Source organism: Sciurus carolinensis, chromosome 5 (genome assembly GCF_902686445.1).
Source record: "Sciurus carolinensis chromosome 5, mSciCar1.2, whole genome shotgun sequence".
Classification (NCBI taxonomy): Eukaryota; Metazoa; Chordata; class Mammalia; order Rodentia; family Sciuridae; genus Sciurus; species Sciurus carolinensis.
In genome coordinates this window covers 40,238,592-40,256,838 of record NC_062217.1, presented here as the reverse complement: position 1 = coordinate 40,256,838, position 18,247 = coordinate 40,238,592, and the positions used below count along the sequence as shown (strand labels likewise).

At 34.9% G+C, this 18,247-nt stretch overlaps 1 protein-coding gene across 2 annotated transcripts in view; it reads left to right on the top strand.

The window, feature by feature from the left end:
• Positions 1-18,247, top strand: part of Rb1 (RB transcriptional corepressor 1) — a 156,188-nt gene that overhangs the window by 17,006 nt on the left and 120,935 nt on the right. Inside the window, exons 3-4 of one of the 2 annotated variants that reach the window (XM_047553463.1) lie at positions 6,326-6,441; positions 9,241-9,360. The exons of the other annotated variant lie outside the window; for it this stretch is intronic. Of the exons in view, the coding sequence (XP_047409419.1) occupies positions 6,326-6,441; positions 9,241-9,360 (236 nt within the window). The remainder of the gene's footprint in view (positions 1-6,325; positions 6,442-9,240; positions 9,361-18,247) is intronic. 2 annotated transcript variants of the gene reach the window in all.

Genomic DNA, 18,247 nt, shown 5'->3' with positions numbered 1-18,247 from the left:
TGTTTCTAGTGACATATCTTCATGTTTCATTTCAAAAAATAAAGACTGGAGGAAATATTATTTTTAACTTGTCAGTTCAATTAAATTCCTATTATGATAGCTTAAGTAGTACTTTCTGAGGCCTAAATTTTCTGTTTCTGTGATGATTTTTGTCACCACTTGGTGGAGCTATTTTATAAGTAAGTGTTACAAAAAGGCAAGTATGTATAAATTGTCACTAATTAGGGGTTATCATTAGGGTGGTTCAAATGAACTCAACTAAATGATAACAGGTAACCTCTTCAAGGGTTGACTGTAGTTTTTATTTAAATTTTAATGTATATATACTTGATATTTTAAAGATTTTGAGGGAGTATATTCCTCATTTTTCTCTCCTACTTTATATAAATTTAGCTTTTTTTTTCCTCCTGTTTACAATTTTAGGCAATTTAGAAAATATATCTAGGATTAATGAGGAAAATGAAAACTGTACATTATCTTACCAACTCTAAAGCTAATCATTAACATTTTGATGTTTTTTGCATGCCCCTTCTTACCTCTTTTTCCCCTACAAAATCAGAATAAAAATATACAAATAATATTGAGTTCTGTTGCCTTTTTCTCCTTAAAATTATGTGTTGGGTATTTTTCCATGTCCTTATAATATTCTTTGAAAGTGTTTTAGGAGTTTTATGTTATTCTATTATATGGCTCCAACATTTATTTCTTCATTGTATTTTAAGAGATTAAGCATTTCTCACCATTTATATTATTTAAATGATTCTTTGTTATGCTAAATCTTGACTTTTCAATTATTTGAACTCTATAAGTTCTTTGATATAAAGCTGAACTCTTAAGGATTTTGATACATATTAACAAAATATCCTTCAAATGACACTATTCTGAGTTTCAACATTTTCAAATACAAACAAAATACAATACACTATAATACAAGCATACAAAAGTATGTTTGTTGAAAAATAGTTTTTTTTATTTGCAAAGTGCTTGTTCTCTGTCCATATTTTCTTCTAAGTTTTACTGTCTTTTGGTGATTGTTTTGGATGAATAAAAATTACTTTTGTTTTAAGAATTTTTCCAGTAATGTTCTGAACTGCCATCAATCTAAATTTTCAAGAAAACATATCAGTTACAGATTTCAGATTGTAAATTGACTTTGGAAAATAAGACCTGAAACTTAAAAGAATAATCAGTTGATAAAGCAGAATGAGACATGTGAACCACCTGTAATGGGGATGATGGAGATGATAGGGGAGTGTCTAAAGTGCTTGAGAAAAAGAATAATGAAAACAGCCTTCGAAGTTGAGAAGCACTGAAAATATTGTGAAATAGAATTGGGATAAGGATGTTACAGCTAAGGAAAAAAGTTTTATAGGGATTGACAGGGATTGAAGGAGAAAATTGTTAATGGTGTTAAATACTGCATTGATGTCTTTGAAGACCTAGAGAAGAACTCTTGTAAAATAATATTTATATAGTGAGAGAGGTGTGTGTTAGGAGGTTCATTGTATGTGCCCTATGAGAATGTATATGGTTTGTATATGAATAGTAAGAACAGTAAGAGGTGAGTGTGTTTAGTGAGGGGAGTTTGTATGTGAAGTAAGGACAGTGGCCAAATATGGTCCAGAGATGGAAGGATGTTATGTTCGTTTACTTTTTTTAATTTTTCTTTCTTTTTGGTGGGTCTGGGAATTGAAACCAGGGCCTCATGCATGATAGGCTAGTACTGTACCACTGAGCTACATCCCCAACCTGTTTGTTTATTTATTTATTTATTTATTTATTTATTTATTTATTTTAAAGGGTGATGTAAGTTTATTTGAAAGCAGAGAAAGAAACCAAGAGAGAACTGTTAAAGAAATTAAAAAAGACAGGAGGAATTAATAAACTTGAGGGGAAAGAGAAGCAATATGATCTAAAGTAGAAGGAATTTAGAGTTTTAATTTGAGAATGGAAAATAATGTCCATTTGTCAAAATTAGGAGAGAAGAAATTTGTATATGAATTTCCAGAGATAAAAAGCAGAGTCATTTTTGGGAAAACTAGAAAGTAAATGAAATTAAAAATAATTTGATGTGGAGAAGAATGTTGAGGCTTTAAGTATTGTGATTCTTCAACCTTCTCAATAGAAATAAAGCTCACAAGTTAAGAATGTAGAACTCTTGGTGATGGTGATGAGGTTAGAGATTTCAATAATGAAAATGTTAAGAGCATCAGTGTAGAATTGTAATAAGGAGGATACTTAAAGAAATGGGAGAATGTTAAATTGAGTGTTAGGAAATTTGGTTTTTACGTTTGTGACCTTGATTGTCTACGTTGGACAACTGTTAACTCTCTAGTCTTTAGTCTTTTAATTCATACAATAGGAAGAATAGAAGTTGTGATCAGCTTTGAGATAGAAAAATCTTGAATTAAACTCACTTAAAAATGGACAGAAATATACAAACCTACAATAATCAAGACATTGGTGGTTACTGGTGAAAAGGAAGACAGGTAGATCCACGGAACAGAACAGAGAATCCAGAAAGAGGGTATGGAAGGTGGCACACTTTTGTTAAATTCAGTGACTAGGGAAATTGAGAGAGCAGGATTATGAGTTCAAGGCCAGCCTTGGCAAGTTAGCAAGACCTGGAAACTACAGAACTAATATCCCTAATGAACATAAATGTAAAATCCTTAAGAAAATATTACCACACTGCATTCAAAAACACATCAAGGAGATAATATGCCATGGTTGTGTGGTTTTATCCCAGGAATGCAAGATTGGTTCAACATACAAAAATCAATAAATATAATTCACCACATAAATAGAATTAAGGACAAGAATCATACATCATCTCAGTATATGCAGAAAAGGCCTTTGGTGAAATACAGCACCCATTTATGTTAAAAACACTGGAGAAACTAGGGATAGATGAAATTTACCTCAATATTATGAAGGCTATATATGAAAAACTCAAAGACAACATCATTGAATGGAGAAAAACAAAACATTTTCTCTAAAATCAGGAACAAGACAAGGGTGTTCACTCTCACCATTTCTATTCAATATAGTTCTTGAAACACCAGTCAGAGCAATCAGGCAAGAGAAGGAAGATAAAGGGATACAAATAGGAAAAGGAGAAGTTGAGCTGTTTCTGTTGCTGACATGATCCTATGTCTAGAAGACCCAAAAAATTTCTACCAGAAGACTTCTAGAACTGATAAGTGAATTTGCGAAGTAGCAGGATACAAGATCAACACTTATGAATCAATAGCTTTCCCATACTCCAACAGTGATTCAGCTGAGAAAGAAACCAGGAAATTCATCTCTTTCACAATAACTTCTAAAAACATCAACAACAATAAAAACCTGGGAATTAATCTAACCCAGGAAGTAAAAGGTCTCTACAGTGAAAATTATAGAATACTGAAGAAAGAAATTGAAGAAGACCTCAGAAGATGGGATGATTTCAGAAGATGGAAAGACCTCCCATGTTCTTGGATAGGCAGAATTAATATTGTCAAAATGGCCCTACTACCAAAAGCAATATACAGATTTAATGCAGTCCTCATCAATATCCAGTGACATTCTTCACAGAACTAGAAAAATCAGTCCTTAAATTCATTTGGAAGAATTAAGACTCTCAATAGCCAAAGCAGTCTTCAGCAAGAATGATTCAGGGGTCATCACAATAGCTGATCTCCAATTATTCTATAGAGTTATAGTAACAAAACCAGCTTGGTATTGGCACAAAAATGGATGTGAAGATCAGTGGAACAGAATGGAAAACAGACAAACCCACGTACTTCCAGTGATCTGATACTTGACAAAGGTGCCAAGAATATATGTTGGAGTAAAAGCCTGAGTAATAAGTGGTGCTGGGAAAACTGGTACCCAAATGTAGAAGAATGAAACAAGATTCCTGTCTCCTTCCAGAGAAGGACAATCAAAGTAAATCAAAGACTTAGGAATTAGACCAGAAATCCTGCAACTGCTCTAAGAAAACATAGGGTCAACACTGCATCATATTTTTGTGGGCACCTACTTCCTTAACAAGATTCCTAAAGCTCAAGAAATAAAACCAAAAATCAATAAGTGGAATGCCATCAAATTAAAAAACTTCTGCACAGTAATGGAAATAATTAAGACTGTGAAGAGAGAACCACATAATGGGAGAAAATCTTTGCCAGTTACTCCTTTGACCAGGGATTGATATACAGAATATATAAAGAACTCAAAAAGCTTAACATAAAAAAATAAAAAACATTTAACCCAATCAATAAACTGGCAGAACTAAACATACATTTCTCAAAAGAAGAAATGCAAATTACCTACATATATATGAAAAAAATCTTCAACATCTCTAGCAGTTAGGGAAGTACAAATCAAAACTAGTCGAAGATTTCATTTCACTCCACTCAGAATGGCAGTTATCAAGAGCACAAATAATAATAAATGCTGGTGAGGATGTGGTAGAGTGCCCCTGGTTTCAGTCCCTAGTGCATGCACAAACACACACACACACACACACACACACAGGAGAATCCAGAAGGAGACCCACATGTATACAATCAATTGATTTCCTACAGAGGTAACAAAGGTAATTCAAGAGAGGTACAAAGGTAATTCAAGATAGCTGTATGTAAAAAGTTTATTTTCTATGTTGTACCATTTTAAAAAATTAACTCAGTGAGTCAGACCTCTAGATCTAGGGTGTAACAGATTGTGCTACACAAAGATTTCATAGATACTACACTGAAAAAGCATGATCCATGGAAGAAAAAACTAAGTTGAGGTTAATCAAGATTAAAGTTTCTGTTCTTTGAAACATGTTATTTAAGAAAATGAAAAGAAACCCTATCTGAAATAAAGATCACATTTTCCTCTTAGGAAAATTCTTCAGGTCTTTAAAAATCAGGATAGAACATATCATTTAGGCATTTTACATATCAAATTATCATGTATTGGATTTTGGGAACTATGTCCTAATAAAATTTGTTGTTTTGAAAAAAATGAATAAGCAATATACTAAATTTTAGCAACTATAGTTACTTCATTTCCCAGCATTTAACAGAGGGGGAGAAAGAAAGAAAAAAGACTGGAGTTGTAACACACAGACACTTTGAGAGCAGTTATGTTCAACACATGGTACCTGAGGGAGAAGCAGCAAAACAAACACATGGTAAGAAAGAAGCATGAAAATTCAAAAAGCTGGACATTGGGAGTTTCTATCATAGAGGCAACTTTTCACATGTTAGTAGTTCCAGAGAAATCTACTAACATAAATACACACCTAAGTTGATGTTCGTTCATTTTATTAAAATAGATATTTAACAATCATCATAACAATGAAGCAGTATTCCTTTTATGTTCAGTTTCAGAAAGTTTGTAACGTATTTCCAGAATAAAATAAAATCCAGATAACTTATGTACATTAAATAATTTAATTTGATGTTTTGAAAAAATGAATAAGAAACATACTGGGTTTTAGCAGCTATACTTTTTATCTGGTACTGTTGAGCTATGTCGTGAGCCCTTTTTTAAAAATGTGGTTTTTAAAAAATTTTGAGATAGAGTGGCTAAGTTGCTGGCCTTGAAAGTTTACTATCCTCCTGCCTAAGCCTCCCAAGTAGCTGGAATCACAGTCATTCACCACAGCACTTAACTAAAATGTGTCAATTTTAAGTGTACAGTTCAATAAATTTTGACATATATTTACCCATGTAGTCACCACATTAACATATGGAAGTTTTTGATCACACCAGAAAATTTTCTTGTTCTCTTTTTCAGTCATTCCCTCACACCTCCCCTCTCATTGTGGGGCAGACACTGATCTACTTTCTGACTTAAAGATTAGTTTTGCCTTTTCTAGAATTTCATATGAAAGGAATCTTACAATGTATCTTTTTGTATCTGGCTTTTTTTCAATATAATAATATTGAGGCTTATTTGTGTTGTTAAATTTATTAGGACTTTTCCTATTGTCCAATAACACTATTGTATGGATATATTACAATTTATTGATTTACTTTTTTAAATTTGGGGCTATTATGAATGAAGCTATATATTATATGAAGAAAAATATAAATATGTGTTGGAATTTCTATCATAGAGGCCAACAATTAATATTCTGATCTTTCTTGTAACTTTTTTGCCTTATAATATAAAATACGAATGTTTTATTAAGTAAAATGAAATATTTTCAAGTATATGCCATTATAAGGATTTAAAAACACATTTGTTAGCTGAATAAGAAAGAAATCCACATATAATACCTTTTTGACAGATCATCTAATATGTGAATGAGTTAATGAAATATTTGAACTTTTTTTGTTGTTGTTCCTAGGAAGGTTATATTCAAAAGAAAAAAGAACTGTGGGGAATCTGTATCTTTATTGCAGCAGTTGACCTAGATGAGATGCCATTCACTTTCACTGAGCTGCAGAAAAACATAGAAACAAGGTAAAATTTCTTACATAAATTTAGGCCTCTACTGTTAAAGAAAACTACTTCAGACTTAATAGACTTAGGAAAGTAGTAAGAAATTCTAAAATTAAGTAAAGCATAAAGGATTAGGTCAAATAGTGAATTGTCATTCCCTCCTGGAGCCCTTAATGAAAGTTATTCATTCTGCATGTCTTAAAAATTTTGTAGTTTGTGTCCTGGGAAAATTTTTGTCTCTCATTGTTCATCTGTAGACATAATTATAGTTGTTGATAAATTGGACAGAAAAAGCAAGGATCTATAAAGTAGGTTTATTATATATTAAAACCTTTATAAAAGTGGTATGAGTCTTTTAAAGGAATATAGAGACGATTTATTAAAGATTTAAGATTTTAACATAGTAGTTACTATAATTACATTTTTTAGACAACTATGTATTCACACTATTGTGAATACAGTAGTGCTTAGTAATTACTTAATAAATATTTTGTTCAGTTTATAAGATTTAGAAGAGTATATTAATTTGTTTCCAGTGATTCACAAACTTTGTGTTGAGAAATCATTCAGGACTTTGAGTCCTTCTTTTGCAGCATATTTACAGAATACAACAGTAAGTAATTTGACCAGTTGGATGGTTGTATGTTTCTTCTTGAATTAAACATGATTGGTGTTTTATTTAAATGAGTTAGATTAAATTGTTACACATTCTGACACTTTTTTTACATCTTTAAATAAAATGTGGAAACAAAGGCTTTGTATATTCATAAATATACAAAATAATATAAATAGTTCATAGATTTAATGCAAGAACTATAGGCACTAACACCCTCTTCTCTCTCTTCCTTCCTTTTTTCCTTCTCTTAAGTTACCCTAGAAAAAGACTTTGTTACAACAACTCAGTTTTCATGGTAGTCCAAGAACAGATACAGGTGTGCACCTCATAAAAACAGAAACTGAGAGTGGTTCTTTAATAAATTCTATTCTAGGGCCAGCAATGGTGGTCCACACCTGTGATCTCAACAACTTAGGATGCTGAGGCAGGAGGATTGTAAATTTGAGGCCAGCCTGGGCAACTTAGTGAGACCATCTCAAAATAAATACTATTCTAAGACTGATTTCTTTTTCTCTAGACACTGCATATTTACTCCATTCTCTTTTATCTTCTAATCAACATCCTGATCTTCTCTTTCATCTGTCATTTCTACTTCATCTTTATTTGCTTTTCCATAATACTTGTGAGGCTGCTCCCATTCCTTTTATAGGATGGGAACTTTTAATAACCTTTTGGGGGTTCTGTGTCCCCTGTTGATTAACTAAGCTTTTTATCCCCTCCATTTTTGAAATGAAGTCTCACTGTTTTGACCAGACTTATCTCAAACTCTTGGACTCAAATAGTCCTCCCATTTCAGTCTCCAAAGTGCTGGGGCTTAAGGTGCACACCATTGCACCTGGTTTAACTGAAGCTTTCAGTGGTTGCTGGGCATCCTATAAATGGATCCAGTGACAATTCTTTGGTTCATTTAACTGCTTTGACTTAATTCCTTACACAAACTTGATTAGAAATTAGTGTATGAGATGTAGTTGATTGCTATCTCGAGTGCCCTATTGAAAATGTATTTACTGATGTTTCAAAGGTTATTTTTTATAGATATAGAAAACAATAATGAATGACCTAAAGTCATAATTTATCAACTTAAAATTGTTAATCAGCTTTCCTTTTCCCTTCCCCAACAATTCAGTTCTAAAACTATTGGCAGGACAAAGAATGTCAATGTGTGCATTTGTGCCAGGGGAATACTGAGGGGTCTGGAGAAGATATCAGAGCCCAAGTGGGGTGAGGAGTGGTGTCCACATGGGTGTGTGAGGGGCAACCTGATGTGGGCTGCTCGGTGTGCAGTGTCAGATACCAAGCAGAGTGGATGGGCAGCTAGTATAAGAGTTACATACAAGGCAGATGAGGGCAACCTGTTGTGGGGAGTCAGGGTATCAGGCTGAGGTACATGTCCTCCTGAAAGGGTGGGCAGTCCAGAAAAGGGAGTCAGTCTGAGCAGGAGAGGAGAGTGTCCACATGGGGGAGTAGGTGACTTTAGAGATGGATGTTGGTTTACTTGTACGTAGATTGATTAAATGGTTAAATAAAAAGGATTCTATGTTTCCACTGTCAGAGATGAGTTAGAAATATGGAAAGAGAAACACTAGAATGAACCATATGATTTTGTGTTGGAATTGGCTAAATTGATATGAATCTAAGGCCATACACATTCTAGAAACTCATGATGTTTAAATTGTACAAATGTACGGTGACTATAGATAGTGATTACATGTGTACAGTATATCTTAAAGCTAGAAGAAAGAATTTTGAATGTTTTCACCATAAAGAAGTGATAAATGTTTAAGGAGATAGATATATTTAACCTCATTATACAATGTGTATATGTATTAAAATATCGGTACCTGTTAATATGTACAACTTTGTGTTTTTAGTTAAAAAGATAACTTTAATTTTAAAAATCCATAGAGATTGATTTAGAAATAAATATAAATTGTATGTGTCCCTTTATGACTCTTCTTTTTTGTTGTTCTATATTCTCAACCATAAGTTTATTTAAGTATAGATAGGTAGATGTTGGGGCATGGTTTGAAGACTAGTTTTTCCTCTTTAAATTCTAGTAAAATGGAAAAAATAATTCCTTCTAAAGCACATGATAGAAATTTGGAATAGAGCTAATCATCCTTTGCATTGGTATGTCTCTACTTTGAAAATGAAATAGAACAAATTTTGACAGATTGATTTTTTTTCTATTCTTTGCTTTGTAGTGTCTATAAATTCTTTGACTTACTAAAAGAAATTGATACCAGTACGAAAGTTGATAATGCTGTGTCAAGACTGTTGAAGAAGTATGATGTACTGTGTGCACTCTACAGTAAATTAGAAAGGTAAATTAAGAATTTCATTAGGGTTATTGTACCCTGATTTTTTATGTCTCTGTTCATAGTTAGATTCTATCTGATAACCATAACATATTTAGTAAAATTATTAAGTATTGCTCCTTAGACATGTCTCTTTTGATCTTAATTTCTTATTCTTAGCTGTCTTCTTTATGTATGTGTATTCTGAATGTTTCTTCCAAGGTTGTTTCATTATCCCTTCATGACTCATTTATTTTCTTAAACTTTAAACTTAATTCTCATTTTAACCTTATCTGCAAGGAGACCTGGTTCTGAATAGTGACCAAAATTTTAATTTCTTCCCAAGGTATTAGTTTAGAAAGGGGAAAAACAATGTCCATGGAAGGTGTATGTGACCTATATTACTAAGTTATGATTTGTGTACTGTTGGTAATCTAGAAGAGATTTCACCATTACTGTTCAACTTGGAGAATAAGAAATAAGCTTGAATTAAGTTTTGATAGCCTTTTCATACAAACTGTAGTCTCCTAATCCAAGCATTGTAGCCCTTAATATGGCATGTAAGGGAGAAGGGAAAAAAGAAAAAGAACTCTGTGTCCTTAAATATTCTGGGGAGAATAATGATGGAGACAAGACTGGAAGGAAACATCTTAGAAGCATGCATCTATTTTTTTCCCCTTTCTTCTTTATTGGTATGTTACTAGAACTTCAGAAATGATATGAGGTTAAGAAAAATAGAAAAAACAAAAACAAACAAAAACTGGCCTGGGACTTGAGGGAGTATTTCTTCCTGTGTTTTAAATATAATAGCAATTGACTATCCCTTTTTTTTTTTTAAAGCCCTTTCTTGAAGTAGAAGCTTTATGCTTAGGGAACTTTTTATTATTAAAGAAATGACTTAAGTAATTGCATAAGAAATTTGAACTAATTATAGAATACTTGAAAAGCATAGAAAAGCATTAGTAAGAAAATGTCAATCAACCCAAATTTCAGTGTTAGATATAATCACTTTTTATACTTCTTAGGATATCTTTTTATGTTAAATTGATCATATAGACTTGTATATAATTCTTTTGTCATTTAATAATGACTTTTAATTTTGTTTCTGTCCTTTAAATTTGTTTATAACCACTTAATTCATATCTGGGAGCTTATCATAAGAACATGATCCCAAATATGATCCTAAGCTGTAGAGGATTTTTGTCACAGTATTATTTAGAGTAATGAAAAATTAGAAACAATGTATTTCTTTACAACTGAGGTTAAACAATAAAACATTTAAAATATAATCTAAGCATAAAATAGTACAATTAAGGACTGGGAATGTAACTCAGTGGCAGAGTGCTTGCCTAGCATGCATGAGGTCCTAGGTTTATTCCGCAACATTACAAAAAGGAAAAAAAAGTATGATTATAAAATTAACTTTGATCAGAACCAACATGCTTCTAATGTTAAGCAAATAAAGCAGGACATACTATGATCATGTGTAAATAAGTAAATGTATATAAAGTCATAGTCACATACTGTGACTGTGTGTAAGGAAGAGACCAGACCATTAATGCATAGAATGAGATGATTGAAAAGAAGTTGACTAAAATTGCAATTGCTGTTTTCATTGGTAAGGGGGATGTATTATTACCTCTATAATGGAAAAAGTAAGCAAGGACTTCTTTAAGCCAGTAGTGAAAAAAATCTACTCTATACAGATTAGTATTTTAAAAATGTATAATCATCACATTATTTCTACATAGGCAGTTTTGGGGCTAGGAGTGGTTGAGGGTACAGTCCCTATTTTTTTTTTCTAGCCATACTAATTTTAATTGGATACTTCTAGTTATTTTACTCTGTTGTCTGAGATTAGGAATCTGCTTTGATATTAGTTTCTGTTTTGCTTTTTTCAACATCTTCTGATGAATTTGTATTTGATTCTGCTGGAGGCTTAGGGAGAGTTAAAAAGGGTATTAGAAAGTGGAATGACCTAATAAGTATTCCACATTTTACAGTTTACTTTGTTTAGGTGATTTGCCATCTTTTTCTATAAATAAGGGGTAATGATCAATAAGCAAATCAAGTAAGCTGGCATTCTTTCTTTTTACATTCAGATTTATGTTAAGATTCTATTAAAAATGCATATTTATTTCTTGTCTTTATTTTGAGGAGTTTAAGTAGTTAGTGTGAAATGATGGGGGAAAGAAACAGAATGTGAAAGCTTTAAAATATTATATGGACAGTTCTGGAGTGCTCAGGATCTTCCTACATCCTACTCCTTGTGTTTTTCCTGAAGGCTAGTTAGTAACAGCAGTATTTCCAACTTGGTGAATAGAACACAAGATTAAAATTCCCAAAAAACTTTCTATAGAACAGTAGTCTAGTATGATGTCCTACCAAAAAAGGAAAGCTGTAGTTGAGCTTAGTGGAGAAGAATGGAGTCTTTTGAGCCAGACAGATTTGAATTCCAATTTAGACTCCAACTTGTCATATATGATCTTGAACAAGTGAGTTGTCTAACTTTAGGGCTTAGTTTTCTAATTATATATTACGCTGATGGTAGTGCTTATCTGTTTTAATATATTTAGTGAGATAATGCATAGACAGTTCTGAGTCCGGTGCCTGGTGTAAATATAATAATAAACTTGCCATGAATATTAGCTAAATAAAAAGTTTCTGCCCAACATAAGAAACTCCGCATAGCCTTCTCTACACAGTTACAGTGTACATTGACAACCCAGGATTCTAAGTTACTGAGTCCAGCATTTCCTGAACTTAGTAGACTACTTATATGTATTTATGAAACTGGAAATGGGAACTTTTGATCCAACAACAATAGAAATGAAATTAGGCAGAGTATAAACACACAAGCAAGACTATTTGGGGAGTTTTACCTTAAGGAGAAGGGGAGACTGCATTGAGGGACAGAAAAATCAAAAGAAGAGGCCAACTTTTTATCAAGTAGCTGAGATGGGCAAAATTTTTGGAGGCGTCTAGGTGCCAATCCTACATCTGGTCTCTGGTTGATTTGATTAAGAATAGGAGAGAAAGAAAAGGCAAATTCGGGGCGATCCAAGATGGCGGCCTAGAGGGAGACTGCACCCCCGGTCGCTCCAGAACCCAGGAGTTAAGAGGGGGAGGCATTGAGAGACTCGGACTGAAGTGGAGCCACGGGTGAGTCTGCCCACTGGGTAAAGCTCGGCCCGGGTGGCAGGCCCAGATAGAGGTGGCTTATCGGAGCCGGGCAGGGCAGCTAGAGTCATCCACAGGCAGCCCTGCGCACTCCGGCGGTGGGCCCCGCCCACACAGCCAGCTTCTCCAGGTTCTCAGAACGGAACTGGCCTGCTAGTGAGAGCCTTTCTGACCAGAGCAGGCTCCGAGTCCCAGAGCCGTTGCAGCGCAGTGTACTCCGGCAAAGAACCAGTGGAGAGCCTCGATCTGCAGGCAGCCTCAGGGATCAGGGCAGGGCAGCCGGAGACCTCTTCAGGCGGCTCTGCCCACTCCGGCTGCGGGCTCTCTTCATGGGGCGATCCAAGATGGCGGCCTAGAGGGAGACTGCACCCCCGGTCGCTCCAGAACCCAGGAGCTAAGAGGGGGAGGCATTGAGAGACTCGGACTGAAATAGAGCCACGGGTGAGTCTGCCCACTGGGTAAAGCTCAGCCCGGGTGGCAGGCCTAGATAGAGGTGGCTTAGCGGAGCCGGGCAGGGCAGCTAGAGTCTTCCCAAGGTAGCCTTCCACACTCCGGCAGTGGGCTCTTCCCACAAGGCCAGCTGCACGGTGCAGGCCCACAGTGAGAGCATTTCCGCACAGAGCCAGTTCCAAACCGTGGAACCAGTAGGGGGCTAGGGGCAGTTTTCTTCGGATGACCTGCTTTATCAGATTCCTCCAAGACATTAGGCTACTGAAGGCTGGGAGGTGATACACTGGAAATCTACCAGGACACTATAAGCCAATAGTGGAAAACTGCAATATCTCAGGGTCCCACTGACAACTGACCAATATGAGAAAACAAGGGAAGAAAATGTCCCAAACAAACCTAGATACTACATCAATAAAACCCAATGACAGCAGAGCAGAAGAAATGTCAGAAAGGGAGTTCAGAATGTACGTAATTAAAACGATCAGGGAAGCTAATGAGGAGATGAAAGAGCAAATGCAGGCATTGAAGGAGGAGATGAAAGAGCAAATGCAGGCATTAAATGATCGCACCAATCAACAGTTAAAAGACCAAATACGGGAAGCAAGAGATCATTTCAATAAAGAGTTAGAGATACTGAAAAAAAAACCAAACTGAAATCCTTGAAATGAAGGAAACAATAAACCAAGTTAAAAACTCCATAGAAAGCATAACCAATAGGATAGAACACCTGGAAGACAGAACCTCAGACACTGAAGACAAATTATTTAATCTTGAAAGCAAAGTTGGCCAAACAGAAAAGATGGTAAGAAATCATGAACAGAATCTACAAGAATTATGGGATATCATGAAAAGGCCAAATTTAAGAATTATTGGGATTGAGGAAGGCTTAGAGAAACAAACCAAAGGAATGAACAATCTATTCAATGAAATAATAACAGAAAATTTCCCAAATCTGAAGAATGAAATGGAAAACCAAGTACAAGAGGCTTATAGAACTCCAAACATACAAAATTACAACAGACCCACACCAAGGCACATTATTATGAAAATACCTAACATACAAAATAAAGACAGAATTTTAAAGGCCGCGAGAGAAAAGAACCAAATTACATTCAGGGGGAAACCAATAAGAATATCAGCAGATTTTTCAATCCAGACCCTAAAAGCTAGAAGGGCCTGGAACAACATATACCAAGCCCTGAAAGAAAACGGATGCCAACCAAGAATCTTATACCCAGCAAACTTACCTTCAAATTTGACGATGAATAAGATCCTTCCATGATAAACAAAAGCTAAAGGAATTTACAAAAAGAAAGCCAGCATTACAGAACATTCTTAGCAAAATATTCCATGAGGAAGAGATGAAAAACAACGATGCAAATCAGCAACAGGAGGCGCTAGCCTAAAGGAATAGCCAAATAAAGGAGAAACCAAATCATGTCAAAAACAAATATGAGTCAATTGACTGGGAATACAAATCATATCACAATAATAACCCTGAATGTTAATGGCCTGAATTCATCAATCAAAAGACACAGACTGGCAGATTGGATTAAAAAGAAAAATCCAACAATATGCTGCCTGTAAGAGACTCATCTCATAGAAAGAGACACCCATAGACTAAAGGTGAAAGGATGGGGAAAAACATACCATGCACACGGACACAGCAAAAAAGCTGGAGTATCCATCCTCATCTCAGATAATGTGGACTTCAAACCAAAACTAGTCAGAAGGGATAAAGAAGGACATTACATGCTGCTTAAGGGAAGCATAAACCAGCAAGACATAACAATCATAAATATCTATGCCCCGAACATTGGCTCATCCACGTACGTCAAACAAATCCTTCTCAATTCCAGAAATCAAATAGACCACAACACAATAATACTAGGCGATTTTAACACACCTCTCTCACCACTGGATAGATCGTCCAAACAAAAATTGAATAAAGAAACTATAGATCTCAACAACACAATCAGCAATTTAGACTTAACGGACATATATAGAATATACCATCCAACAAAGAACGAATACACTTTCTTCTCTGCAGCACATGGATCCTTCTCTAAAATAGACCATATTTTATGCCACAAAGCTACTGTTAGCAAATACAAGAAGATAGAGATACTACCTTGTACTCTATCAGATCATAATGGATTGAAATTAGAAATAAATGACAGAATAAAAAACAGAAACTTCTCCAATACCTGGAGACTAAATAATACACTATTATATGATGAATGGATAACAGAAGACATCAGGAGGGAAATAAAAAAATTCTTAGAAGTAAACGAGAACAAAGACACATCATATCAAAATCTCTGGGACACTATGAAAGCAGTACTTAGAGGAAGATTTATTTCATGGGGTGCATTCAAAAAAAGGAGTAGAAATCAACAAATAAACGACTTAACACTACAGCTCAAAGCACTAGAAAAAGAAGAGCAGACCAATACCAAAAGTAGTAGAAGACAGGAAATCGTTAAAATCAGAGCCGAAATCAACGAAATCGAAACAAAAGAAACAATCGGAAAAATTAACAAAATAAATGGTTGGTTCTTTGAAAAAATAAATAAAATTGATAAACCCTTAGCCACACTAACAAAGAGAAAGAGGGAGAAAACTCAAATTACTAAAATTCGGAATGAACAAGGAAACATCACAACAGACACGAGTGAAATACAAAACATAATTAGAAGCTATTTCGAAAATCTATACTCCAACAAAACAGAAAACCTCGAAGACATCAACAAATTTCTAGAGACATATGAACTACCTAAACTGAACGAGGAGGACATACACAACTTAAATAAATCAATTTCAAGCAATGAAATAGAAGAGGTCATCAAAAGCCTACCAACAAAGAAAAGTCCAGGACCAGATGGGTTCTCAGCCGAGTTCTACAAAACCTTTAAAGAAGAGCTCATTCCAATACTCCTCAAACTATTCCATGAAATAGAAGAGGAGGGAACCCTACCAAACTCGTTCTATGAAGCCAATATCACCCTGATACCTAAACCAGACAGAGACACATCGAGGAAAGAAAATTTCAGACCAATATCTTTAATGAATATTGATGCAAAAATTCTCAACAAAATTTTAGCAAATCGCATACAAATATATATTAAAAAGATAGTGCACCATGATCAAGTGGGTTTTATCCCAGGGATGCAAGGTTGGTTCAACATTCGGAAATCAATAAATGTCATTCACCATATCAACAGACTTTAAGAATCACATGATTATTTCAATAGATGCAGAAAAAGCATTTGATAAAATACAGCATCCCTTCATGCTCAAAACACTAGAAAAAATTGGGGTAGTGGGAACATTCCTAAACATTATAAAGGCAATCTACGCTAAGCCCATGGCTAATATCATTCTAAATGGTGAAAAACTGAAAGCGTTCCCCCTAAAAACTGGAACAAGGCAGGGATGCCCTCTTTCACCGCTTCTATTCAACATCGTCCTTGAGACTCTAGCCAGAGCAATCAGACAAACCAAAGAAATTAAAGGGATACGAATAGGAAAAGAAGAACTCAAACTATCCCTGTTCGCTGATGACATGATTATATATTTAGAGGAACCTGGAAATTCCTCCAGAAAACTTTTAGAACTCATAAGTGAATTCAGTAAAGTTGCAGGTTACAAGATCAATGCTCATAAATCCAATGCATTTTTATACATAAGTGATGAATCTTCAGAAAGAGAAATTAGGAAAACAACCCCATTCACAATAGCATCGAAAAAAATAAAATACTTGGGAATCAATCTCACAAAAGAGGTGAAAGACCTCTACAATGAGAACTACAGAACACTAAAGAAAGAAATTCAAGAAAACCTTAGAAGATGGAAAGATCTCCCATGTTCCTGGATAGGCAGAATTAATATCGTCAAAATGGCTATACTACCTAAAGTGCTATACAGATTCAATGCAATTCCAATTAAAATCCCAATGATGTACCTCGCAGAAATAGAGCAAGCAATTATGAAATTCATCTGGAAGAATAAAAAACCTAGAATAGCTAAAGCAATCCTCAGTAGCAAGAGCGAAGCAGGGGGTATTGCAATACCAGATCTTCAACTCTACTACAAAGCAATAGTAACAAAAACGGCATGGTATTGGTACCAAAATAGACAGGTAGATCAATGGTACAGAATAGAGGACATGGACACAAACCCAAATAAATACAATTTTCTCATACTAGACAAAGGTTCCAACAATATGCAATGGAGAAAAGATAGCCTCTTCAACAAATGGTGCTGGGAAAACTGGAAAACTATATGCAATAGAATGAAATTAAACCCCTATCTCTCACCCTACACAAAACTCAACTCAAAATGGATCAAGGACCTCGGAATCAGACCAGAGACCCTGCATCTTATAGAAGAAAAAGTAGGTCCAAATCTTCAACTTGTTGGCTCAGGATCAGACTTCCTTAACGGGACTCCCATAGCACAAGAAATAAAAGCAAGAATAAACAACTGGGATAGATTCAAACTAAAAAGCTTTCTCTCAGCAAAGGAAACTATCAGAAATGTGAAGAGAGAGCCTACAGAGTGGGAGAATATCTTTGCCAACCATACCTCAGATAGAGCGCTAATTTCCAGAATCTATAAAGAACTCAAAAAACTCTACACGAAGAATACAAATAATCCAATCAACAAATGGGCTAAGGAAATGAACAGACACTTCACAGAAGAAGATGTACAAGTAATCAACAGATATATGAAAAAATGTTCAACATCCCTAGTAATAAGGGAAATGCAAATCAAAACCACCCTAAGATTTCATCTCACCCCAATTAGAATGGCGATTATCAAGAATACAAGCAACAATAGGTGTTGGCGAGGATGTGGTGAAAAAGGAACACTCATACATTGCTGGTGGGGTTGCAAACTAGTGCAGCCACTCTGGAAAGCAGTGTGGAGATTCCTCAGAAAGCTTGGAATGGAAACACCATTTGACCCAGCTATCCTACTCCTTGGCCTATACCCAAAGGACTTAAAATCAGCATACTACAGAGATACAGCCACATCAATGTTCATTGCTGCTCAATTCACCATAGCCAGATTGTGGAACCAACCTAGATGCCCTTCAGTTGATGAATGGATAAAGAAACTGTGGCATATTTATACAATGGAATATTACTCCGCAATGAAGAATGATAAAATTATGGCATTTGTAGGCAAATGGTCGAAATTGGAGAATATCATGCTAAGTGAGATAAGCCAATCTCAAAAAACTAAAGGACGAATGATCTCGCTGATAAGCGGATGAGGA